At 38.7% G+C, this 26,421-nt stretch overlaps 9 protein-coding genes across 9 annotated transcripts; 5 read left to right on the top strand and 4 right to left on the bottom strand.

Moving 5' to 3' along the window:
- Nucleotides 1–647: 647 nt before the first annotated feature.
- BATDEDRAFT_91219 (uncharacterized protein) lies at nucleotides 648–4,312 on the top strand (the record flags this gene model as incomplete). The annotated part of the gene is made up of 8 exons (XM_006681471.1): nucleotides 648–1,595; nucleotides 1,673–1,919; nucleotides 2,017–2,473; nucleotides 2,586–3,138; nucleotides 3,225–3,371; nucleotides 3,482–3,809; nucleotides 3,864–3,980; nucleotides 4,065–4,312. 8 exons carry the CDS (start codon nucleotides 648–650, stop codon nucleotides 4,310–4,312), a joined length of 3,045 nt encoding a protein of 1,014 aa, XP_006681534.1.
- A 2,159-nt stretch (nucleotides 4,313–6,471) lies between these two features.
- BATDEDRAFT_5304 (uncharacterized protein) lies at nucleotides 6,472–7,188 on the bottom strand (the record flags this gene model as incomplete). The annotated part of the gene is made up of 1 exon (XM_006681248.1): nucleotides 6,472–7,188. A coding segment is annotated over one exon (717 nt), but the record flags the coding sequence as incomplete, so codon positions are not given.
- Nucleotides 7,189–9,953: 2,765 nt separating this feature from the next.
- Nucleotides 9,954–11,235, top strand: BATDEDRAFT_91220 (uncharacterized protein; the record flags this gene model as incomplete). The annotated part of the gene is made up of 2 exons (XM_006681470.1): nucleotides 9,954–10,207; nucleotides 10,302–11,235. The coding sequence occupies 2 exons, from the start codon at nucleotides 9,954–9,956 to the stop codon at nucleotides 11,233–11,235; spliced, it is 1,188 nt and encodes a 395-aa protein (XP_006681533.1).
- A 332-nt stretch (nucleotides 11,236–11,567) lies between these two features.
- Nucleotides 11,568–13,185, top strand: BATDEDRAFT_17572 (uncharacterized protein). The gene is made up of 7 exons (XM_006681283.1): nucleotides 11,568–11,796; nucleotides 11,871–11,989; nucleotides 12,060–12,174; nucleotides 12,246–12,365; nucleotides 12,442–12,747; nucleotides 12,808–12,910; nucleotides 12,971–13,185. The coding sequence occupies exons 1-7, from the start codon at nucleotides 11,652–11,654 to the stop codon at nucleotides 13,059–13,061; spliced, it is 999 nt and encodes a 332-aa protein (XP_006681346.1). The 5' UTR covers nucleotides 11,568–11,651; the 3' UTR covers nucleotides 13,062–13,185.
- Nucleotides 13,186–13,648: 463 nt separating this feature from the next.
- Nucleotides 13,649–15,239, top strand: BATDEDRAFT_33612 (uncharacterized protein). Its single transcript, XM_006681381.1, has 4 exons — nucleotides 13,649–13,969; nucleotides 14,028–14,919; nucleotides 15,010–15,044; nucleotides 15,128–15,239. Exons 1-4 carry the CDS (start codon nucleotides 13,663–13,665, stop codon nucleotides 15,208–15,210), a joined length of 1,317 nt encoding a protein of 438 aa, XP_006681444.1. The 5' UTR covers nucleotides 13,649–13,662; the 3' UTR covers nucleotides 15,211–15,239.
- Nucleotides 15,240–15,304: 65 nt separating this feature from the next.
- On the bottom strand, nucleotides 15,305–18,390 carry BATDEDRAFT_27121 (uncharacterized protein; the record flags this gene model as incomplete). The annotated part of the gene is made up of 7 exons (XM_006681323.1): nucleotides 15,305–15,630; nucleotides 15,693–15,840; nucleotides 15,919–17,568; nucleotides 17,637–17,705; nucleotides 17,775–17,933; nucleotides 17,993–18,178; nucleotides 18,253–18,390. 7 exons carry the CDS (start codon nucleotides 18,388–18,390, stop codon nucleotides 15,305–15,307), a joined length of 2,676 nt encoding a protein of 891 aa, XP_006681386.1.
- Nucleotides 18,391–18,811: 421 nt separating this feature from the next.
- On the bottom strand, nucleotides 18,812–19,766 carry BATDEDRAFT_27120 (uncharacterized protein; the record flags this gene model as incomplete). Its single annotated transcript, XM_006681322.1, has 6 exons — nucleotides 18,812–19,007; nucleotides 19,068–19,235; nucleotides 19,258–19,387; nucleotides 19,444–19,543; nucleotides 19,611–19,628; nucleotides 19,695–19,766. 6 exons carry the CDS (start codon nucleotides 19,764–19,766, stop codon nucleotides 18,812–18,814), a joined length of 684 nt encoding a protein of 227 aa, XP_006681385.1.
- Nucleotides 19,767–20,016: 250 nt separating this feature from the next.
- BATDEDRAFT_27119 (uncharacterized protein) lies at nucleotides 20,017–22,278 on the top strand (the record flags this gene model as incomplete). Its single annotated transcript, XM_006681321.1, has 10 exons — nucleotides 20,017–20,062; nucleotides 20,168–20,250; nucleotides 20,320–20,372; nucleotides 20,438–20,478; nucleotides 20,539–20,609; nucleotides 20,691–20,804; nucleotides 21,143–21,175; nucleotides 21,240–21,398; nucleotides 21,504–21,941; nucleotides 22,024–22,278. The coding sequence occupies 10 exons, from the start codon at nucleotides 20,017–20,019 to the stop codon at nucleotides 22,276–22,278; spliced, it is 1,293 nt and encodes a 430-aa protein (XP_006681384.1).
- A 51-nt stretch (nucleotides 22,279–22,329) lies between these two features.
- BATDEDRAFT_91279 (oxidative DNA demethylase) lies at nucleotides 22,330–24,000 on the bottom strand (the record flags this gene model as incomplete). The annotated part of the gene is made up of 3 exons (XM_006681429.1): nucleotides 22,330–23,041; nucleotides 23,162–23,299; nucleotides 23,375–24,000. 3 exons carry the CDS (start codon nucleotides 23,998–24,000, stop codon nucleotides 22,330–22,332), a joined length of 1,476 nt encoding a protein of 491 aa, XP_006681492.1.
- Between the last annotated feature and the right edge of the window lie 2,421 nt (nucleotides 24,001–26,421).

Genomic DNA, 26,421 nt, shown 5'->3' with positions numbered 1-26,421 from the left:
TGCTCACCTTCCTCTGTAAAATGGGTCAAGACGATCATTCGAAGTGACGGAAAAACAGCGTTGAAAGTGAGTGATTTGGACATTCATTTGATTGACTTGCATAGCTGCTTGCAGGTTGTTCCTCTTGTAAAGAAGCTTTGTGAAGTATTTGAGTCCAAGTTAAGCGGTGGATTTGTAGACGGAGTGGATACACGGCTAGTTGTAGTGGATATTGTCTTGGGAAAGAATGGAACAACTGTTGGAAGCGGGAGGGCCAAGTTGATGAGTAGTAACGCGGCAAAGGGAAGTAAAGATGGCTCTGTTATGCCATCACAACCGTTGGCTCATGCACATGGTCGGACTGAATCTGACGAACGATTGCACTGTAACGATCATCAAGCACGCTTTGAAACCAAAACCATACCAAGTGGAAGTACGTCTAAATATGTGCATAAACTCAAGCGGTCTACTGGATGATTATAAGAAAGCGACCAAGAAATTAATTAAAGTGTTTATGTATTGAATAGAGTTGATAAGAATGATGAGAATTAGACTAAATTCAGTCCAAAGAGCGCGTTCGATCAATCCGTGAATTTAAAATTCAATTTGACAAATAATATTAGACTTGCTTGTAGTTGTAAGCAATGGGGTTGGGCACTCGTAGAAGAATGAGTGGGATTCCTTCAAGATCCGGTCAAAGGAGTGTCCAGAGTAATCGGACAACTCCCAAAACCACCGAATCTGCAATCACTACCGAGATTGCTGTTGTTGAACAGGTTGAATCGGAAGACTCGAGCACTACTAGTGCAGAGTCTGATGATGTTTCTACTTCGCATATTGTCTTGACTGCTCCTGTAAGAAAACGACTGGGAAACCGACGAGTTTGCACTCGATCGTCCACTGGAACTATCAAAACTACTGCTGGATCCACTCCTAAAAAGTCATCAACTCATACACAGGATATACCAATCCATCATTCTGATACTATACATAATTCAACTCAAACCACTGCATCGCTTTTCAGAAAACTGGTTATTCCTGGTCAATTACTTTCTCAAACTACCTTGCATGCAAGTGCTGGGTCCTCTCTTGACAAAAACGACAGCTTGCTGGATATCAGCGATCACAGCGATACTAGCTGCGACACGGCTGTTGCTTTAGATTCCATCTCTACCATGACCAAGGCAATTTCAAACTCTAATAGAATCACTGGACTGGAAGTCATTGGAGATTCAATTGACATTTCTTGTAAATCTACTACTCGATCTGGCAAGACATTGGATATTAATCCAACACAATCAACTCTTACTCGAACGCCGTATCGTACTCGACCTTTATCTGGTTTGTCACTCACTCAAAGCTCCACTCGTCCATCTCAATCAAGCACTAGACATCATACTCGCTTTCAATCGCAATTTCAGTCCAAACAAACTCACTTGGTGGAAGATATTGCTGGATTTGTGTCGGACGAAAGTGATGTTGATGTTCAGATAAATTCTATAAAAGGCGGCCAGATGGCTTTTACTAGTCCTTGTAAATCAGTATCGACACTTGTGCAGCAACAAGGCGAATTTGAATCTCAGTTGTGGGTTGACAAATACAAACCAAATTCAGAGGTAATTTCTTGAAATAATGTATACATTGTTGAATATCTATTCTTATAGTCGTTGATGGATTGTTTGCAATGATTTAGGCAGAGGTGGCCATTCATAAAAAAAAGCTCAAAGATGTGCGAGATTGGCTTATCCGTGCATTTTCGGGACACAATGGAAATGGCCGTACAAATGGAAAGCTACTTGTCCTGAGCGGTCCTTCTGGTGTCGGAAAAACAGCTGCATTGAATGTACTTGCTTGTGAACTCGATTTTGAAATTGTAGAATGGGAGAATCCTGTTAATATCAATACATTCCAGTCCATTTGGGATCGTCACGATAGTCTGGGTAAGCATTGTTTTGAACTAGATTCAGCTACTAGACACCACCCTTGATTTTTATATTATTAGATTGACTGATGATTGTAATATTTATTTTATATTAGGAGCCGATGGGAAAGTGGAACGATTTACGTCAGATTATGTTCCTGTTTTGCAACGATTTCAAGATTTTTTGACAAGCTCATGCAAAACTCCTGCACTTCATTTCACAACGACATCTGTAAATAGCAAGTCCAAATCCTTGACACAGTCAAATCTACACACACAATCATATAATTCACCCAACATAGCATCAACATCAAAGCGGAAAATTGTGTTAATTGAAGATTGGCCACAACTGGGATCTATGTCATCTCGTACTTCTGTACATACTGCTTTAAGAATGTATTTGGCTTCAAAAAACTCTGCGTATCCTCTTGTGCTTATTATTTCGGATACCTCGGATGTACATCAAAGCGGTAATACTATGTTTAAAGGAATGGGGTTTACAGATGCTCCTATTACTTTGAGAACGCTGATTTCTCCTGATATCTCTTCTCAAGCATCGTACACGCATATAAAGTAAGTACTAAAATGGATCATTTGCACTGTATAGTTATTGCTTAAACGTCTCGAGTAACTGAAAATACATTGAATTTGACCTGGACCATGACTACTGCACGGTTTACATTAGATTTAATCTAGTAGCGCCGACTATTTTAGCCAAAGCTCTTACACGGATTGCCGATATTGAGTTTCGATCCATGTCAAAACGAATTCATCGGCCATCTAAAATGATGATTGAATGGATTAGCAAGTCGAGCAGCGGGGACATTCGCCACGCAATTCATCGCTTACAATTTTTGGCTTTAATTGATCCAAAGAGTATTCCATTGAGTTTGCAGGAAGAGCCACAGAAATATAATAAACGAGGAAGAAATGGTAGGTCGCTTGTATCTGCTGATGATACTAGTGACAGAGCTGTATGTAGCACGCTTGGAGGTGATGGATTTCTTGATGCTGGCCTATCCAAAAGTCCACATGACCGCAGTAATGCACGAGGTAAATCGAGTACTGTTCGTGCCTCGTTAGACCAAGTCGACTGTCGCGACGAAAGCGTATCTATTTTCCAGGCTGTTGGTCGTATTCGATACAATAAACGACTGGATAGTGTTGCTCCTTGTGAGCATCTTCTTGGACCTACTCTGAGTTGTATGAAACGAACTACTTTAGAAGCCGTACCGGAAGTATGTGGATTCAGGATGCAATTTTAACTGTAGCATTGATGGTTGTGTGGTGACTCATGCTTGACCATTTTATGAATTTGTTTTAGGATATTTTGAGTCTTCTCTATGTCGATCCTGATGTGTTTACGCTTTTTTCTGAGCAGAATGTGCCATCAGCCTATACTACTGTTGAAGAATTAGTCTTGGCCACTTCTTATTTGAGCGATGCTGACATCTATACTGGCCGTTGGGAGGTATTGTATTTTCAATTAAATGATATTGATGAGTTGTAGCATGTCTATTTTGTTACAGTTCAACCAGCGTGTATAATAATTTGGTTTTTGGATCATTTACTGGACTATAGAACCGGCGCATCATGGCGCAATATACCATGTCGGTGACAGCTCGCGGTCTGTTATTTGCTCATTCGCCCTCACCTCTTGTATCATCCCTTGAACATGTATCTGCTCATTCATCTGAAAATCAATCTCGAGCAACAGCAAATTCGTTTGCGAAGCGTAATGAATTCAATCAACTACACAAGCCGGAAGCGTGGCAATGCCAAACTAGAGCACGGGAAAACCGCCTTGCAATTCATGCTGGATTGGCTGCTGAGTGGACTAGACAGTATATGAAAATGTCAAGACTAGATTCGTTGGAAGCTTTTGCACAAAACGAAATGGTACTATCTCGTAAGTATATTTTCTTGTTATTGCTAGTATTACATTTTACTAGTAATGAAATAGCTGACGCTGGCACTCTACTAGACCATGTTTCGGAATCGGCTTTGTGGTTGGAAATTGTACCCTTTTTGGGTCTTCTTGGGCGTACAAACAAACATCCTCCAGTTCGGAACTTACCTGGTAGGAATTTTGGTATTAAATTGACACTTTTTGGCTCTAGTCATTGTCTTACAGCAGTATGCTATTTTCTTTTGATTAAACTAGGATATGCAAAATCCGCGCTTGCTAGTGTTTGTGGTTACTCGTTGATTGCTGGAAGCAAACTACTTGATGAAGGATCGTATGATGGTGGGATAGAATACCTTGATGCGATTGAAGATTTGGCACATCCAGGCCATCAAATGGATGGACGCCCGACAGCATCTGCAGCATTCTCTACAGGAACAGGCCATGGTCGACTGGAATGGAAAGACCACCTTGCACTTGCTGATGATGACATTGAAGAGTTTTGATTTGTGGCCATATTCACGTAAAGTGGAGTACTAAATAAGAGCCGCGGTATAATATAATAAACAGTCAGTTTCATGAAATGATTGATGCCAGTTTACTCGACCGTATTGCGACCTTTGGACTTGACAATACTAGACTCGACATGATCTGCCAACCGCTCAACAAACAGCAATGTCGTAGGTATAGAACTACATATTCATTCTTGAGCCTTGCTGAAAATTACTCGGATAGTCAAAATGGCTTGTATGGCATGTAATTCAAGACAGAAAATGTGTATTCAAGTCCATCTCAAATAGGAGAGTATACTGGATATGTAACCATTGTTTACTTGAGAGCAATGGCTGAAAAACAAATACAGATGCTCCACTCCACTTCGATACAGCGGTAAATGAATATTGAAGGGGCTATCACACTGAAAATAAAGAGTATAGAAAAATATTTATATTTCAACGACCCAACCTCGTTATATTTTGAAACCACTCCGATGGCATCAGATAAGCAGTTGTTACAGTTTTTCGGAAATATGAAAATCTCCGTTTGTAGAATTGCAGATTGTTTCAGATTGGCACACACACTAGTTGAGCATCAAGGTCTCGCGTCAGAACAAGCCAACACCAAGATCACCAAGCAGCCGCTGCTATATCGAATGAGAAACGTTGTCCTCTATTGAATCGAGACAAGTAACAGATTGTAGCTCAGATCGTCCAGCAAACTGGTCATTTCAACAAGCCAGATTGTCGCTGTGGTGTAGGAAATACGAGCGATAGATGATCCTGCCATTGAAATCAATAGATGAACAGTCTACCGATATTTGAATAACATCACCAAGGATGATGGCTGATGGCAATCTCTCATTTGTTTTCAGACTCTTTTTCCTCAGCCGTAAATCAGCTTGTATTGGCTTTGCTCTGTTGACTGGAAAGTGCCAATTTGTGAAGCTTAGCTACTGGTCGAAACCAAACACCAATAGGCACAACCAGCCTGTTCAAGAATGCAAAGTGGAAGTCTGATGGCAACTCAATACACAAAGCGAGCCAGTTGATATCAGTATATAATCCCTTCATTCTTCACTATAAACTATATCTCATCAACCATCAAAACACACTATGAAGCACCTCGCATTTATCATATCATCACTTCTTATTGGCAAAGCATGTGCTCTGCCTATATTCCATTCAAATAACGAATCGGCTCACTTGGAAAAGCGTCAGGTGGTCTTTAAACCAAGAGGATTTATTAGTATTCCAGGCGAAAGCATCCAAAGAGTTCGCAACTAGTTATTCTCGGCACTTTCGATTTACATCCATATTCATGTGAAATGGAACGTTTTAATATTTATCCTGCAGCAACTGCTATTATTTGCTTTCAAATCAACAATATTTAAAATAAATTACGTATTTCTACTAGAAATTGAGTACCTTTTCTGTGCTGATTTTGTAGTGGCTCTATTTGCTCTGGAATATGCAATCGTTACATATTCGTTGTTGTTGGAAATGGGTTATTTCTTTTATTGAAACTTGTAATATCAGATACGTTCTAGTTCAACATATCCCAGGAATGCAACTATACATGTCAGTCACGCAATGTTTTTCAGAAATGTTTGTTTTGGAGGAAAGGAAAGTTGGAGATTGAAAAGATGCGAGATATATTGAACCAGAAATGTAAACATTCGCTTTGTATTTTTATACAAGAATGAGTAGAGACCAGTAAACTAACGAGTTCAAAAGGCACATTGTTGCTCAATAAGATTGGCACCAATCATGAAACTGTCCGTTTATTATAAACAGTTGTTATATCATTTGTAAGCTGTTTGCAGCAAAGGGTCGTGCCGTTAAAAGTACTCCTAAATAGTGTCATATCTAGAGTTAATATGCATACATCACATTGAAAAACTATATTGGGCGATCATGTAAAATATTTTTATTCAACAGTCGAAGCCAAAAAAGAAGCAGCAGATGTTATTGGAGTTGCAATTTTCATTTGGACCAGGAAAAGTCCATGTTGGCCTTGATCGTTTAGTTGTAGTAGTAGGTCGACTCACAGTTGTAGTACGCGTTGGTCTTACGGTTGGAGTAATAGTTGCCTGTCGAGTTGGTGATGGGGCTGGGGGAGATGGCGTATTGCACTCTCTGGGTATTGTAAAATCATTGATAAAGTTTCTAGCACCTACTCCAAAACCACGCTTGGCGAAGCCACGCCAGATCTCACATACATTAGCTCCGCCATAATAAGCTTGATCAGAAGCAAGTACAGCATCACGTGCGTTTATGAAAGTTGGATTACAAGGTTGATGCATCAATCCGCCTATCAGATTTTGCAAGAAAATAACATTTCCTGCTTGCTGTTTTGCATTGTGAAGATTGCTCGAAAACCCATACTTTTGAACCAAGTTCCAATATACCTCCCACATGGCGGTAACCCAAATCTCTCCAATGTCATGGACTTCACTTTGGGTTCTGAGATTCGAATATCTTAGCGGATTGACATTCATGTTGGTGGTGTATGGATACATCCGAATACCAGCACGTCGATTGGATGCATATGCACCAGAAATGATATTGCTGGTAGAGGTGTCGGTTGATTTTGCCGTAAGTACTATTGCAAATAGATCGCTCCAGCCTTCTCCCATTCCCCTGGCCTCGGTTGTTCGAAGACACTGCACAGTAGAAGCTCCACCAGTAAGACGCGTAGAAACACCATGACCATACTCATGTAATGAGATCGTGTTGTCAAGCCCACTGTCTCGATTCGGATTAGAACTTGTGAATCTATACATGTACATCACTCCAGGTTGACCATCTGCTGGAGTATAGAATTCGGCATTGTTGATTTTATTCGAGCTCATTACGTTAATCTGGACCGCATCGTTTCCTCTACCACTTTTTCCAAAGTTGCTTACTTGAAAGTTGCCAGCAGCTTCCGTAAACCCATACTGATACATAATATCATGCATCATATTTGCCTCTAAAGTGTATAGATTCAAATCAATCATTCATATTATCAGACATTGAATTACTTGCATCAGCTTTAATCTAAAGCCGAGTTGGTAATTTAAATCAAGCAGATATTACTTACGATAAAAGAGATTGACTGCAGAAGCCTGTATGTTTGTTGCAGATGTAGGCTGGCCTGTTGGATCAAAATTAGTATCGAACACTCCGTTTCTGCCGACACCAGGAGTTAATACATTGGAGCGTCGTGCAACATCTGCATTGTTTCCTTTAGTAATACTTCCAGCTGTCCACCCATTTGGAGATGATGCCTTGTACTCGGGATTATTCACAACCACAAATCCATCAGTAGGATTTGCTCGAGGAAGACCAATAACATTGTATGAAAACTTGTTGCTAAAATCGACTGCGTGGACAATATCTCCAGTCACTGTACTGACCCACACTTGTAACCATGCTGTTAGTGGATCGTCACGTAATTGAAACTTGTATGTATGAACCAAAATGCCATCTTTGCTTTCTATATACTCAAACTCGTATTTAAACTTTGTGTATACAGGAAGATTAAGCTTGGCAGATGCTTTAGACGAGGCTTGCTCAAACGAAATTTTTGTAGTAGGTGGATCAACCGACAATCCATTTTGAATAGAACTGCGTTTAGGTTCAAACGATGCAGAATATGACGTTACTTGTCCATTTTTGACATGCACGGAAGCATGGTGATTGGAAATACGCGCTCCATTAACATGATGTGCACCATATATGTGGACTACACCGCCATGATCCGTAAAGTTATTGTAGACTTGAAACTCGTTATTATCCAATTCAAGTTTTTCAAGAAGATAGTCTATTCCGATCTTGATGCTTTCTTCTGTAGTGGGCGATATCAAAATAGCCGTATTGGATTCAGAAAAACACTCGTATGTGCTTTTGGGAAAATGAAATGGAAGAGCGGATATGGACTCTGAAATAGACTTTGTTGGAACTGCAATAGCAACTGTTGAGATAAGAGCAAAAACAAGAGTAATCGATGATCCAAACATTGTTCAAGTAGATATATAAAAGGTTTAAAAGACTCGATAATTAATGTTTTTAGATGTAAAAACTAACGAATTGGATTTCCAGAAAAATTGTCGTCTTTTATATCTTTAATTTGACCAAGATATTCCAGATTCAATTTATCAGATCACAAGAGATAATCATCTACTTCCCAACCACGATATTCTTACGTTATTACCAAATAGTTGGCAAGGCTATTTCACGAAATCAATCATTATTGGCGTCTGCATTGAATAAAGTGTTGAATGACTTATTCATGATCAATGTAAATGCATGATATATATGGCACTGATGTAAAATTATCATCATTTTTCAATAAAGTACGTGTTATATGCAAAGCCAAGTAGCTGAAAAACGGCTCGATAGTTGAGCTAGTTACCGTTTAGATTACTTGTAAGCATTGGTATAGACTTAGAATACATCCACACTAGTATTGTGATTTCTAATTTATGGTTTGCTACATTTACTATCTAAATTTAATTATCCAAACCTGGTTCTAGGTATGTGATGCCTTGGTTTTGATGCATTATCAGATTGGTAGAAATGTGTCAAGCATTCTGTGCCATTTATGCTTTGTCGAATATCAGACCTCTTGAAATATTTTCAACGCGTAAAAGCAAATGTGCAGAACATGTAAACTCAGGTGGGATTCAAGCAGTTCAATTGTAAAATATACTTTTCAAGTAGTAGACTGTTGAGTATATTTGGAAATTTAAACAATGGTTCAGTTGGCTTAAAGTTGGTCAGATACAGCATGTTTTGGATAGTAGTGACCAACTTTTGAATTTCGTGCTTTGAAAAATCCAATAGTGTGGTTCAAACAGCAGCAGCAACTGTCTATGGCAATAGCCAGAACTGGCAGTAGTAAACCATTTTTTATTGATAAATAGCAGGCAAAAAGTCAAATCATTAGAGTTTTATTTTAGCATTCATATCAAGCATAACTAGCAACCCTGTTTTAGACCTCACCGATCTTCATATCCATAGTAGCTCCTATCAAACCTTGTGAATGCATCACAAACAGCAGTAAAACTAAGCGGAGATTATCATGCTTTTTTGGAGTTTGTTTAATTTCAGCTGATTTTGTTGAACCATCCAATTCATGGTCATTTTCTGAAAGTATTGCAATAAAGGATCATACAATAATCTTGCATTGCCGTAAAACTGGCATCCCAAACCAAAGATATAAATCAGGCAACTCATTTTTCAGTCATTCATGAGTTTATTTGATGTTTTTAAATATTGTATTATAATAACCAAAGATAACAATATTAGGTATTGTGTCTAGTAATTTTTACAAAAAACAGCACTATGAAATAAAATCATTTTAGTATATTTCATAGTCAATCCAACCTAATGATTCAACAAACACATTAGACACCAACACTGCAGTTTTTGGTAGCCTATCTCACTGCTTTATTGATATATTCGCGCAACAACTCAAGTTTCAGTATATTAGGTTTTATGATTGCACGCCACAAAATGCTACATCGAAACAGGTTTTGTGGCGCCTGTTTGATGAAATTTAATATTTAACAACGATCGCCAATCCACTAATCCTTGTAATTCTGCTGTCGTTCGGGTTAATATCAATCCAAGGTGTATATTATTCAATCTGATATTTAAATCCAAAATGCTTTCTCTGCTAGTATTCTCTCTTGGAGTTTCGATTCCACTTTCAGTTTTTGCTGGTACTCCCAATCAAGCAGATTATCCACCCATGGATAAGCTTGCTCCTGCCAACGCTGCTTGGGGTTCCAATGTTTTATCAAATGTGCCATCAATTCCTGTCGGTACTGTTCCATTGACTGTGACGGACTGGTCCAAAGATGTTACTACGTGTCCTCAACAAAATCAATGGGGACTGACATATGACGATGGACCTGGGTATGTATATCAATTTCAAGTATCGTGCCAAGTAGCATGACTAACGTGTTACTGATTTGTTACTGATTTGTTACTGATTTGTTATTTACATTAGCCCATTGACTGACGATCTTCTTGGCGAACTTGCCAAGCGAAAGACAACAGCAACGTTTTTTGTTATTGGATCTCGTGTGCTGGAACGACCAGATGTTTTATTAAGAACATACCAAGCAGGACACCATATCGGCATTCATACATGGAGTCATCCATATCTGTCGACTGTATCAAATGAGCAAATCATTGCTGAAATCACTTATACTATCATGGCAGTCAAGACCGTGATTGGAGTTACGCCTGCGTTTGTGCGTCCTCCCTATGGTGATATTGATGATCGTGTACGTACAGTACTAACCAACTTGGGACTCACGATTGTCGAGTGGAATGTGGATCCACAAGATACCGCAGCACGCGGAGATGTTGCACAACAGTTTGCTACTAAAGCTAATGCTGGTAGTGCAGGTGTCATTTCACTTGAACACGACATGTTTCAAACTACTGAACCACAGGCAGCAGCAGCACTTGATGCTATTATGGCAGGATCGGGAGGTTACAAACCCATGCCAGTTGCTGAATGTCTGGGAAAGAATCCATACGATGAAGGATTTTGGACAAAACTCGGCATCTCCGCTCCAGATGGAGGATCTGTCAATTCGACCACAACATCCTCAAATACCACCATTTCATCTACATCTCAAATTCCCATCAATGGCACGACATCTTCAAATACCACCATTCCATCCACATCCCAAACTTCAATCAATGGTACAATATCCTCAAATACTACCATTCCATCTACACCCCCGACTTCTATCAATGGTACCACAAACTCTACATTGAATGCTACTCGATCCACTATTAATCCTACATCTAGTCCTACCAGCAGAGTTGTTGTTCCCGCTTCATCATTCAACGCTGGATTTTCCAAGCATTCCATCAATGCCGCTGTATATTTAACCTCGGTCATTATGGGTGCTTTGATACTTGTGTAAATATGCAATGGTAATATCCATTGAAGTTTTGATTACAATCGTATTCTTGTGAAATGAAATATTTGTATTTATCTGTGATTTCCTTTTTCAAGTTAATGTCATGTACCTCATTCGATATGTTACCAAAAACCATCAAATTGTATGGTTTTTATTTGTAACTAGGAATTAAAATGCGATTCAAATTCAATAAAAAATAGACGACTTGCATCTTCAGCAAAAGAATTTGATACATTGAACTAGCTTAAATGTGTCGCTTCTTTTCAATATCACGTGCATTCATGTGACTTGTTTAATTTTGATTCTCGAGTTTTAATTTGCCTGCAAACATGTCAAGTTCGAGGAAAGAGCAGCGAACTACTCCACTTTTATGTACGCTATGCAAATCTAATACTCCAGATGCTCCACAAAAAAGAGCCATGGTTAAAATACCGTCAACTCTTGCTCCATCATGCAAGGAATGTTTTTATTTTCATTTGGAAAAAAACGTACACAACACTATTGTCCAAAATGCTCTATTCAAACCTGGTGACCGAGTAGCCATTGCAGCATCAGGTGGAAAAGGTGAATACAACTGTTTTGATTGTGTAATGTTTCAAGTCAATTGAGATTGATTTGTAATGAATTTGATTGTCTAGACTCGACGGTTCTTGCACATGTACTTTGTATATTGAATAAGCGATACAATTACGGTCTGGATTTATGTTTGCTTTCCATTGACGAAGGAATCACTGGATACAGAGACGACTCGCTAGAAGTATGTTTCAAATCATTACGGATCAGCTTGAAAGTAGTATAATGTTACTGAGTATTGAATATACATTTAGACTGTTAAAAGAAATGAGCAGCAGTATGGGATTCCGCTCAAGATTCTATCATATCAAGATCTTTATGGATGGACAATGGATGCAATTGTCAAGCAGATTGGATTGAAAAATAATTGTAATCGTGTTTTTATCTTGGAATCTCAAAGTATGGAATATTGTCTGACCATGTTGCACGATTCTAATTAGGCACATTTTGTGGAGTGTTTCGGCGACAAGCTCTAGATCGCGGAGCTGCCTTGTTGAAAGTTGATCATGTTGTCACAGGCCACAATGCAGATGATATAGCCGAGACAGTTTTGATGAACTGTAGGTTTGGTAACATTGTACAACAATACTTTTTTCCGATGAATTTACCAACCATTAAAAATGATTGTTTTTGTAGTTCTCAGAGGTGATTTGGCAAGATTGCAGCGATGCACGTCGATCAAAACAGCTACAAATGAAGTGATTCCTCGATCCAAGCCATTCAAATACACATATGAAAAGGAAATTGTCATGTATGCTTATTTTAAAAAACTGGACTATTTTTCGACAGAATGCATCTACTCTCCCAATGCGTATCGAGGATATGCACGAGCTTTTCTTAAAGACTTGGAGTCAATCCGATCGAGTGTTATTTTAGATATTATTCATTCGGGAGAGTCGTATCAGCTGAAGCAGCAACCAAAAATCAATGTTGTCGCGAATGGTAGGACGTGTATGCTTTATTTCCTATATAGTCTAGTATTGATGGGATTTGGTATACTAGGTGTCATTGCTGTACGCAACTGTAATCGCTGTGGATATATGTCAAGCAACACACTTTGCAAAGCATGTGTTTTGCTGGAAGGTCTCAATCGCGGGCTTCCAAAGTAAGTTTATTGCACAAGGCATGCAATTGAAATCACATTTACTCAGTCTACTGTAATTAGGCTTGGTATTGGAAACACGGATAAAATTCGACGAATGCATGATAACAAGACGACTATGGAAGATGCTGTCAAGAATGCCACTAGCATCTGATTACAATCGATAGATATTAGTCATGCTTATCACCATCGTACTTGCGTGAAACGAACCACTAAAGTGTCAAACTACACAGTAAACAATCTTTACAAATCTATTAAATATTGTCTTTCAAACTCTTTAATTGGCTGATATTGTCCCAGTGATTGGTATAAAACTACTTGCGAGTTTTAGAATACAAGAGTTTGCACAATGCATGATTATCAAGAAAAGGATCATTTCAGTTCAAAGCCATAATTTGTATTTATTGGACAAGCAATGCAGTCAGTTGCTAATAGAAATGCGCAACAAATATTCACCACTTGTTTTGAAAGACAGTTACTGCAAGATAAACATTTCATTCCACAAGAATACGATTGTAATCAGTTTTATTAAGCTGATTTCTGTGGTATTTCAAGCTGATACGATGAATGATCAAGTAATCGATATATTGGGTCATCAAATACTTTTCAGATGTGATTGACAAGACAGTCTTGACCACATCAGAATAACAAATCTGGCCATTACAAGTGTGAAAATTATAACTTTATATTAATGAAATACAAGTGCTGACATGACAGGAATTGTCGGACTTTGTCCAACATCAACAAGCAAGTGGATGATGTTGACTGCTGACCATACAGGAAAACTGCAACTTGAATCAACAAGTGTTGCTGATTTGAACACTTCAATTCATGAAGATACTTCCATCGACTCCATCATCAACCCTCAAGTAGTCATTCAACATTTACAGGAATTGGGTTATAATCCATCCTCGTTGTCAAATGCTGCCCTCGAAGAATTCGTGGGTGAACTAAAAGCCATGTACCAGCAAGGAATGTTTGATAATAAAGAGCAGCATGAAGGATTAATGAGCAGTTATCAGGATAATCCAGCCGAGTTGAATCAACCAGAAGATTATTACGGTGAGGAGTGTGCAGTAACTGATATAGTTTATACATGACTGATTTTGAAATATTCCAGACTATAAATCCACTACTCATAGCACAGATATGCACCATCATATTCCTACTGCTGTCCCTGAACATGTTATTTCTATTCAAAACAGCAGAGCTCCACTTTCCAAGTCAGTCATTCAGTCTACTTCAGATTCTGGACATTCACATCGGATAATTAAAAATACGTTTCGGCCTTCTACCACGGCAAACCTCAACCCATCCAAACCAGATTCAATTCGTTATGAACCTCGGTTCGATTCTCAAAAACACCAACCAGATTCGAGTTTTAGACTCGCTACAAAAAAACCACAGTCCGTTACAACTCAATTGGAACATCGTTTAGCAGGGTTGGATTTAACAGGTGTAAGATCAACAGTTATCAAGCAAGTTGAAACTGCTCGAGTTGATCGACGAAGCAGACAGTCTACTCACCAATCGAATAGCTCTTCAGAGTTGTCTTCACCCATATCTACCCATTCAGCTACTTCGCCTCGACATATACACACCAAGTATACAGAGGATATACGTGTTGATCAACCTAGTATGCTATCAGCAGATCGTAGCAATCTAGATGAATCTTTTTCACAAGATGAATTGTATATTGGTGATGAGCATTCATGCACTACTACAACAAAAGCATCGTCGGTTGCAAACAGCCAAGGAACACATACGCGTAAGCCTCAATCTGGATTTATACGTACATGGCAACCACGACGATCTATACAGAAACATGATCCTGTAGCAAGGTATCATCAACACCAGGAACAGTGGTCTCAAGACAAATTTTTGAAACGCTGTAATGCGACAAATACTGGTGGAACACACTGTGCGGGCTCAGAAGGTGGTTCACGAGGAATCTTGTCACAGAATCGATGGGGTGGTATGCGAGATCCACCTGTTTCATCTCAGCCTAAACCGTAAGCTACTTGGTATTTTGTAGCTATACTACTTGACTCTAACGTTTTCATTGTACGGATTTGAATCTATATTTCTATAAACTACATCAGAAGACATAATCTTGCTGCTATGCGACCAAGTTATGGTAAGAGTCTTTAATTCCTACATGAAAAAACGAAATATATATAGTACAACTAACTACTATTTTTATTCATCATGTTTTAATAGTGGTTCCGTCTGAAAAAAATCGCCGAGATGTTGTGTGGGAGGTACGCAACAGACTGGCAAATGTTTGTAATCCAACCATTTAATATGAATTTAAAATGAATCAATTTGATTGAAAACGGCTATTCAACCAAGATATTTCTACACACTGGTAGTATAATATAAATTCACATTAACGGATCAATAAAATCCGCCTGATCCATTTGGTCTTTGTTGCTGTAGTTGCTGCTGTAAAAAAGCAATTTGTTGTGGTGTCAGATTTTGTAGATTGATCCCTCCACCAGCAGCATTGATCTGTCCACCCATCCCGAGCTGACTAGCTTGAATCTGAGGTGACTGGCCCATAGCTTGTTGGAGTTGATTGGCCTGTCCAAGTTGCTGTTGAGCCTGCTGGAGTTGATTAGCCTGTCCGAGCTGTTGTTGAGCCTGCTGGAGTTGATTAGCTTGTCCAAGTTGCTGTTGAGCCTGCTGGAGTTGACTAGCTTGTCCGAGCTGTTGTTGTTGATCTACACATACATAAGATTAGTAAACAGTCAAACATTCATTTTCAAACAATTTAAAGGTTTACATTGCATTGCAGCTTGAAACATGGCAGGATTTTGTATAAACTGTTGAATGTTGACACGCTGTTGTGCCTGCTGTTGTTGTTGCATTTGCAGTTGTTGCTGCTGCAACTGGATAGGCAAACCCGATTGTGGTACGTGTTGTGAAGGTTGCTGTGACAATTCAAGACAATTGAACAAATAGAGTTAATTCAATGTCATTCAACATGAACGGTTTCAAACTCGTGTTACCTGACGTTGAAAGCCTTCCAAGATCTTGATGGCATTATCAATAGAAGTCTTGACAAATACCAAACCATACAAATTTCCTTTATGATGTACGACAACGATTCCGTGTGTATTCGCTGCGCTGGTGTTCACGCCATCGGCAGTGTTGGGATTGGGAAAATTGGCTGAAATACCAAATTGTCCTGCACTCAACAATCCAATCAAAATTTGAAACCCTTTTTGCTCACTAGCTAAACCCATAACGGAAAACTGCACTACTGTAAGTTGCTGGTGCAAAATAATTTTCTGGATGGTTTGATCAGTTAGAGAAACGCATGTTTGGAGTACTAAGCGAGCAGGCCATATATGTGTCATGAATTCTTCCATTGGGATTGTGGATCGTAATGGAATTGCAGAAAGAGTACACAAAGAAGATCCTCCAGGTATTGCAGAGATTGTTGGGTGATCTGTAACATTCCATATAAATTGACCACGCCAAATCGCATTGGTAGCATTTGGAACGATGTTTGGAGTCGCATTTGCAAGAACAGTGGATTGTGATTGTTGAAGGGGTTGAGAAACATGTGGAGACTGTTTAGCTCCAACAAGCTGCATAAACATGTTATTTTGGCTTGTGTTGGGTCGCGCTTGATTCATTTGTGAAAACTGTAGTGTTTGCTGCTGTTGAAGATTCTGTTGTTGCTGCTGTAGTGATTGTGTTTGCTGATCTTGCATGAACTGTGAATGATGCATCAAATACTGTTCTGCAAGCTTAGAATTCAGCACTTGCCCTGTATTCTGCTTTATTGCATTTTCCAAATCAGCTTGAAGTTTCTGTTGTAAACTCTGCTGTTGAAGCACCGTGTTTGCTGGTCGTGGATTAGGAGATATTGAAGTAGATACCATGGCTTGATTACGAGCAATATGTTTTTGATGCTGTTGCTGCTGAGATTGTAAAAAAGCGAGATTTTGTTGTTGTGCAAGCTGCTGTTGCGGCTGAGAAATTCCTTGCTGAATTGTGGTATTCCCAACCATTCCCACATTTCCCTGCATCAACATGTGTTGATTAGCCTGTTGCAACTGCTGCAATTGAAGCTGTTGAGCAAGAAATGCTGCCTGTGTTTGCTTCACTTTGTCTGAGAGATTGGTTTGTAGTTGATTGTGTTTACCAGAATTAGTAGTAGATGTTGGCTTGGATCCAGCGACAACTGGAGTATGCAATGGTTCTGACGCTGTTTGAGCCTGTTGTTGAGCCTGTTGTTGAACCTGCTGTTGAGCCTGTTGTTGAACCTGCTGTTGAGCCTGTTGTTGAAGCTGTTGTTGAGCCTGCTGTTGTTTAATCAATTCCGCATCCAAATTAGTCTCGGTTAAAGTTTTGGCATCGCTTTGTGTAGCATCAGCAGCAACATTGGAATTATTTGCAGTGACAGATGGACCAACAACAGTAGATTGGATTGCCATGGGAGTGCTAGCTGTGGATGATGAATTTTCGAGTTTTGGTTTTTTAGATTGTCGTGACGAAGACTCGGATATAAGATTGCCGATTGCAGATGTGCCAGTTGAATCCATATTCTCCTTGACTAAAGTCGGTCGTTTGTTGGATGACGAGAGTCCTGATAATTTGACATAATCGCTTGGTTGGACAGCATAATCCACAGCAGGAACAGCATTGATCTAATAATTAAAAAAAAGATTGGTTTATGTAGTTGATAGATCAAACGTGAATAATATGCATATCTTACCGATTCGACCAAATCTTCAACTTGAGTCAATCCACGAAAGGGCAGAATGGCAGAAAAATGGATTGAATTCTACACAATCATAACACACATCAGCAACTACAAGGACAATATACACTGAACAATTAAAAGAGAAACTACCATTGAAAGCATTTGAGCCAAATCAGTGAATGTTTTTCCTCTGTATAAATTATTGCAGGGTAATCTGCATGGAGATGGATTAATCATGGTTGCAGAGACCAAGACACAATGCTGGTCAGATACACGCTGCTCTTTGGTTTGTTGTGAACTAGACAATAACTAATAAAAATGCAGATTAATTGGATGGAATCTACGCATGAACAAAGCAATAGTACAACCTGCATGGCTACGGCAAGACCTTCTGCAGCTGCATTATGAGTGATTCCACCATGACGATAGTCGATTGCTTTGTATGCTGATAGGAACACTGCGGGGTCGCTGGTGAAGACGACAGTCTGGACAGTAAAAGGCGAGTATGAAGGATAGCTTCTATATACAACAAGACCCAGTCGAACACATTCGGTCTAGTGCACATTATACGCATGTCAGTCTTATCGAATAAAGTCATCAATCACTTTCTACACAAAGATTCAATAACCTGTCCAACAGCTGTTTCTGTGCATTCAGTAAAAGTCTTGACAATGGGCTCAATATATGTAGTGAATATAGAAGAATATCTCTTCATTGCTGCTGAACCATCGACCACAAACACCACATCTTTTATTGGAACTGTCATTCTGAATTGTTTCAGTAACAAGATTCGGCAACTTTACCACCGCCATATTCACGTAAAATGAACACAAAAGTTCATCTTGAATGGATTGCTTCTAAAATCATGAATTCTAGTTTTCTTATTACAAACTAACTGTTTCTTTAATAGAAATTCATCATGAAAACTATTCATTTCTTCATTCAATAATCATATACTTGCCAGATTCATCCATTATCAAGGTTCAACTGTCTTGCATTCTAAAATCAGATACGTCGCGCTTCTCATTCAAGAATCATCTCAGAAATGCAACTTTACATGACAGTCATTCAATATTTTAATATTCATTTTGGATAAAACGGGACTGAACAAGTGTCCAGAGTAAGATATTTACGAAAACTGTTGGTTAGGAAACTACCATGTGTTTTGATCTTTTTAGTATTTCATTTTATGTAGATACAGTTGTGATGGGTAGGCTTGAAACCACTTCATTCACCAACACTGCAAGCATCGCATTCAATTCGATCTGAGAGTGAGGACTGCCAACTGGTGGAATATGCACAAACAAACTTTGTGTGTATTGCTGCTGCAGTGCTGAATGTTTGGTTTTGCTTGCTCGATCCATAGACTGATAAAAGATGAAGCTACATAAAAATCTGCTTGCAGTTAGTTTGGATCTATTCTAGTATGAATGCGTGTATTACCTGCCAGGATCCATTGATTCGTTTACTGTCATCCATCCCTTTGAATGCATCCTGTTTTTAATGGTTGATAAATCCAGTCCTGTTTGTAGTACTTCTTTTCCTCCTGCTACTGCTACACCATTTGGTGGTAGTTGCTCACTGGCAATGTCATTAGTATCATGCAATTCACTATTCACGATATAATGCTTACTTGATGTCTGGCAAGATATAACCAGAGTTATGAGCCTGTCGCTCCAAAGAGATCGTGCCTGGAAGAGCAACTCCTACATGAATCGCATAATGTGGAGGAGTATCTTTCGAGTAGATCTCCTCAATACACTCTAATAACTGTATGAATAAACTTGAACATTGGTACTATTCAATGGATGACTGTTACCTGTAACTTCCTTGTATGCAACTGGCAACTGGTACGTTACAACATCATAGTCACCAATCTTGCGTGGAAGTGTCTTGACTGCTTCAGCTGATGGGTTCACCTGTATTGAAAGTCGGTATTAGTCTAATCAGATTGTGTAGTCAAATGGCATCATTGCATGTTCTTACACTATGAGTTCCAAATGGCTACATTGATAATAAATGTTAATATTCCAAACCAACATTACACTACTTGCAAGTTGAATAACTTACACCATATCCTGTCACCACAATGTACTTTCTTGGAGTTACAGCTTTGCATTCGGTTGTTCCAGTTGCAACCATATTACAAAAAATGATCAATCTCTTCCTGTACTTATAAGATGGGCTAACAAGATGGTTGTTTTACAGCAAATACTAGTCAATATCCAAACAGAATTTAATTCTAAAATCCATTTTCGTGTTCTGTTATTAGCCATAAAACTCGTGAATTTCAAGTTGAATTGCTCAAACATCAACTTACATTTCTTACTCCAAGTCAATCTTGTTCATTATTCAACCATTGATCATTTCCCATTCAATCATTAACTCACATATGGACAACTTGGAAGAAGCTTGCTCAGACTTGAGTTTTCTCAAACGTATGCAAATCTTGACAGTTCTTGTTGGTTTAATCCAATCTATTTTGATCAGGTTTAAACCAACCAGCCAATGCTCACAACCTGCATTGCTTTGTATAAATTTAGAGTTGCTCAAGACTGCTCGATCTATAGATGATAATATCATTCCTAAACTCAATGGTGTCACTACTAGAGCTGATCGCACAGAGGTAATCTATTGCAGTGTATTGAAAGACTCGTCTATTGATCTGCATTCTAACATTGGAATTCATATCCAGTCTTGTCAGATATTTTTTCAAGCCTTGCATGATTCCTACCAACAGCGACACAGGTAAGGACCGCATAATCATACAGAATTGAATATGTAATGCCAACTTGACAAATATCTGGAATTAGGTTGATTCATCAATGCATTGACTACATTGACGATAGAATTGGTAATTATGCACATGGTTTAAATGGATTTTATTTCTTGAACTAACATTTATGTGATGCAGACAAATCCAAAGACATGCCATCCACAATGGATTCAATAGTGCGCCAAAAAATGCGATTAAATCATGTTTTGGTAAACTTCCATCAACTATGCACATGAACTGTTTTAAAACACTAACCAATGTGTTTACGATATATTGTTGCAATGGTTTAGAAATTGCAACTAGAATCAGAATTGACTGTGGAGAGTATTGTCCGATCCAGAACACAGGCAGTCTTTAACAGTAAATGTAGAGGTGTTCCAAAAACTCTAGATAACATTTGGTCTGTATAGTTTCATGATCCAAGAATATGAAATAAATAGCAAGGTTTACCAATCATTGAAGCAACTGGACTGAATTGAACTTTAACATGACACTTGATCCAGTGTCAGTGCATATCACTGGCATCTTACTCTCCTTTCTACAGTTTGGTACAATACTATACAATTCAAATTAGATTCATCTGCACATCTGACATAGAATCCTGTTGATTAAACTAGAAACTACCAATGACTATTTTCATGGTGATGTGGAAGGGTTGTTGGCAAGTATCTTGACTGTATTATGATCCAGTTGTTTATGGATCAACTTCAAAGTGCACTAACTTGCTTGACTATCACTTTAGTTTGGAGAAACTAGAATCATTCATGCTCTAAATGTAAGCGGTTCAAGACTAGACCATTTTGATCAACTTGCTCATTTCAACTGTTGGATTCTTTTAGATCTCAGATTCACAAGATGATCAAATTACTCGGAAGCTTCAAATCACTATCACTGGATATAAACTCATTAGTCCTGAACAAAGGATATATGGCTCTGATGGAGTGATTGACCCACTCAAATTACAATCCGTACTAACCAGTTCCAACGCAACTATAAATGTGAGTCGAATCCTTGTCGGATTTAAAGGATTGGATTCATACCACTGAGAAACATGACTAAACTGGCTTATATTTACCTGAATCTTTAAAATATGTTGGTGCTAGTCGATTGTAGGAATGTTCAAATTCAGAAGGAATACAATCATTATGCCAACTCTTCGTGACATGGCTGTATACGAATCTCTCCAGTATATTCGATCTATCCAACCTACGCCGTCAAAGCATCTCGATCATCAGCTTTTAGCCTTGCTTACCTCATCAATGGATGATCCAGCTACTATGTCACAAACATTTGGATTCATGTATAAACCTTTTACCAATAATCCAAGGGAATCTAAAGTCGAGTTTAAACGAGTCGAGTGTAAAATAGCCAACTTGTTTGATGGTCCCAGCACTGACGAAAACTCTTCCTTGTTAAGTTTTGCTGGCTCAAGTGGATTTGGACATACAAATGGAACGTCATTGCATAGATTGAAGTTGAATGCTCAAAAATATCAAGCTGAAAATGCAAACATATTTACTGATTCCATTGTAGATCTCAAGGTAAACTTTAACCCATGTTTTGAATGTAAACATGGTTGATGCGTTGATATACTAATGACCACGAGTACTGATTCATATATAGAATGCCGTGACAAAGTATGTCGATCGAGAGAATAGGACTCGACCTGAAATGATTCAAAAACGAATGGAAAAGATGCAAGCATCATCACCATTGTACAAGTTTGGGTTACTCCAACATTCAGAATCTGCAAATCTAACTGAATTGAGTCATTTGTATCCACCATTCAATCATGACTCGAGTGCATATTCCCATTCATCTTCCTTTAACCCCACAGACAAAGTGCCCATAACAGATGATATTTTAATTGATATATAAACTCGAGCCTTGCGAAATAAACCATTGCAAAATCTTGAACACATGTCAGATTTATTTATGCTCTTCATATACCAAAGACACTTCACGACGAAGTTTCTCGCACTTGGCAGTGAGCATTTTCACAAATCGCATGGTACCTTGATCTCTATAGACTAAAAATAAAGTATTTTCTTTTGGGAACAAGGATAACAAGGTTTCTTTTTCAAAAACGTAATGCATACCACCACTCCACACAGTATCGTTCCATTCAACATGTTCCTCACCAACTGGACAGGAAAAAACAACATCTAATCCAAGTGGTTCCTGACCTCCATCGTGCATAAGTGTGTAGTCACCAGGTCCAAAACATCTTAACGAGGCTGTTGCAGGAGCTCGTTTCAACTCTAATCCGCTTATAGATTCTAAATACACGGAAAAGACGTTTGATTTAAGCAGTCCTTTAAACTCGTCAATCAGTTGAATATATTCTGGTGCAGGCACTTCCGTGTCGCCCAACACTCTCACGCGTTGTATATTGGCCGGTCCAAGAATACAGTCGAAAGAAGCTTGATCCAATGCATTTTTTAGTAGCATGTATTGATCAGGGTTGAGAAATTGTTGAAGTTCTACAGTCGATTCGTGTGCCATGCGAGACTGAATGGCAGCCATGTTTTTATCAACAAGATAGGTTGGATTCAACCACTTTTTAAGAGCTGGATGAGTGGACAACATGTCAGATGTGGGTGCCTTTGGGATGGTTTGTGGAGGACCATGAAACCATCCACTAATAATGGTAGATACAGCACGAGTATAAAAACAATTAGAAACTGTATGTCAAGCATAAACTTGAATGTAATATACATATTCCTATACACTGGTAAAATGAGTAACAAGATCCTATTACCTGATAGATACTCGATCGCGAGCGCAAAAGACTTGTTGTACCTCATGATGCGAAGTAGGCAATACCTCGAAAAATGCCATAGAGTTCCATTGCGGCACGATTGAACTGACAATCCGTGACGGATTTCCCTGATCATCACTAGCAATTGAATATGGACAGTTCAATTATATAGATCTACAACCCAACATGATTCATACAACTTGGAATGCTTACCAATCAAACAGTTGTAGCATACCCCCATCATCAGCACACCAATCCTCTTCTACCAAGTAAATAATAAATGCAATTCGTCTTCCATCCTCAACACTTCCAATAGCGTCATCGTGACACAACAGATATCCGTTTTCAGGATATCGATGACCACTCAAATCAACGGTTTTGCTCAGTTTCATTCCAGTGATTTCCTCGATAAATTTTACAAACGGTAGTGAATAGATAGTATCTCGTAGTGTAGCTAGCACTGGATCAGATGTGGTTTTCAAATCATTGGATTGATAAAAATGATAAAGATCGTTGGATTTAAGTTCAAAAGGTTGGGCGAGAAGGGCAGAGCGAACTTTTGAAAGAAATGCTGGACAAAAGATGGAGGAGAGTGTTACTGCTCGAAATGGATTAGCATATACTTGAGCAGATGGTTTGTCGCTGACCAATGGATAAGTGGTGGATTGGCCTTGCTGAAATGCGTTACCCATATGAGCAATGCATTCATGGGACTGATACATGGAATTAAATCCAACTGCTGTGAATGCAGAAGCTGCTGAAGAGCAATGTTTCTTTGCTGCCGACTCAATATCATTGGTGATCGCAGTTCTCTTTTCTAAAGTGTTTTCATTACTCATGTTCAAGTTGGAATGAAAATCAATATTTTGAAAGTCGAGTTTTAATTCTCATGCAATTCATTCTTTATACAACTGAGAATCATGGCATGAAGAAGAGTTGGATTATTCACATGCATAATGATATCGGACAATTTACCAGAACAGCAATTCGGTATCAAAAACATTTGGATTTCCAAGAGTCGGAATTGATAAAACGCATAAGCTTTGCATTCACATTAACATTACAGCCGTATTCACGCAATCACTCTTGCAATCACTGCCTCTTTGTAACAAACAATGGTTAAATATTCATTGCGCTTTCTTGATAGAAACCGATTGCTTTCTAATCAACACAGCGTTCATGTATGATGTTCGTAAATTGTAGTTGATTGTTCTTGTTTGCATAGTCATGCATTGTACGATCACAACCATCCAGATATTAGGTTCACAAACTGATTTATATTCTAAAAACTCATGTTCGCGTTCAGGAAAACAAAGATTACACTTGTCAAGAATACAATTAAACATGACTGAATAGTTTGTAGAAAAGAAGATTGAACAAGTGTGAGGATTGAATTTGATGACAAGACACGGACAGTTATACAGCAATAAAATTCAGTCGGAATAAACAGTTCAAAATTTTTAAACAGATTTAATCGACAACTTGATTGTACACGAATGCGATACTGACGAATCGTTACCAACCAAAGATGGATTTTACCATCAAAATGCTTGACAATACACGTGAATGCAGTCAGTTCATTCGACGTTTTTCAAGTTTATACTCGAAAACAACTTGAAATGACAGACACTGGTGCAGATACTGTCATATCTAATATAGACACTTGCTTGCCATTCACTCTTCCTACCACTTTAAACTGTTCCAATAACACTACTTTACCATCCATGACTACCTTACAAACACCTTCAATTCCTCTATTGGAAGCTCCTTCAATTCCTCCTGCCTTGTTCTTTCGATTAAGACTTCCGGATAAATTGTCTACTGTAGTATCTACTAATACTTCTCCAACCTCGGCCAATTCAAATTCAGCTTTCAATAAATCCGTCCATGGTGGAAATGTCAATCACTCGAGTCTTTCTGAATCGCCCCATTTAGCTTCGTCTGCTATGGTAGAATCCCCTGCTGACTTACTTCAGAGCTTTAGGTTTACTTCTCATGATAGACCACTACTGCAGGTGTGTTAATACCCATTCATATCTTGACTATCTAATGCTGGATGAATGCCCGGCAACCGTTAAGGGTTCAGTTAAGCCACATGTGTGTTGGCGCATCTGAACTAAATCTTGTCGAGTTCATTCTCTGTCCATGCCTGTTTTTATACTATTCAAAGTTGCATTCATCTTTATTAGCCATGTTTTATATTGACTAGCTTGTGTAAATGAGTCTTGGTTTTAACTCTGTCCAATGTATTGGTTTATTTAGTCCCCGCTAAGACCCACTCCCAACCATCAAGCAACAATCACTACGGATGGAAACCTTGCTATCAAGACTGCCAATGTGGTATTCTGTCGAAGTGTTCTTTGTCCAGAAAATGGTGTTATTGGAAGGAGCATACTTGATTTTTTTGATTCATCTTATCGCACTAAATATGCCAAATTAATTTCTGCTTCAAAAGCTTCTTTGCAAACGGATGCTGTCAATACAGTCATGGTGTGCGGCTCAGTCGTAAGTCGATGCTTAGTAAAACGTATTCATTTTAAAATATCTGCTGATTGCTCTTGGACTGTACTATAGGTCAGGCTAATTCGGAAAAATGGCTCTACTCTGCCCGCATCACTTTGGCTAAAGGAAAAGAAAAGCTGTACGAGCGGTGGTGTATATATATGGGTGTTTGAGGAAATTGATGAGCTCCAGGCCGAAGTCATGATTTCTAAACCAGATGTATGCATGTTCTGATGTGCAACTCCAATATACGTGTCGTTAATTTTCTAATCATTGGTGCTACACGTGCATTTGAATATTTAGGGAATCATTACTCGAGCACGAGGAGATATTCATACTATGTTTGGATACGACGAATCAGAACTACTTCAAAATAGATTTTCGATTCTGCTGCCGAATATCGATTGTGCTGATGGAAAACTTGATTTTGATCAACTGCATCGTTTCAAATTCTTTGGAGGTCGTAGCAAACGAGGTCTCACATTTCCTGTCATTACCAGAATCATACCTTTGGATAGTCTGCTTTCGCCTGAATCACTAGAACGCCAATTTGCTTCGTTGGGAATTTCTGTTCCTGCTGCTACACAAGCATCTTCAACCCATGCAGTGGCAATCAATACCACACAGATATCACCGACCGACGCAGTGGAAATCAATACTAATTCAGAAACCATTCGAATTATTGCCATGCCGAATCTTGCTGGCGTCATCACCATTTTTCATTCTGGAGTCATACACTCCATCAACAACGTATTTTC

The sequence above is a fragment of the Batrachochytrium dendrobatidis genome, assembly GCF_000203795.2.
Source record: "Batrachochytrium dendrobatidis JAM81 unplaced genomic scaffold BATDEscaffold_12, whole genome shotgun sequence".
Classification (NCBI taxonomy): Eukaryota; Fungi; Chytridiomycota; class Chytridiomycetes; order Rhizophydiales; genus Batrachochytrium; species Batrachochytrium dendrobatidis.
This window is presented reverse-complemented; position numbering and strand designations above follow the sequence as displayed.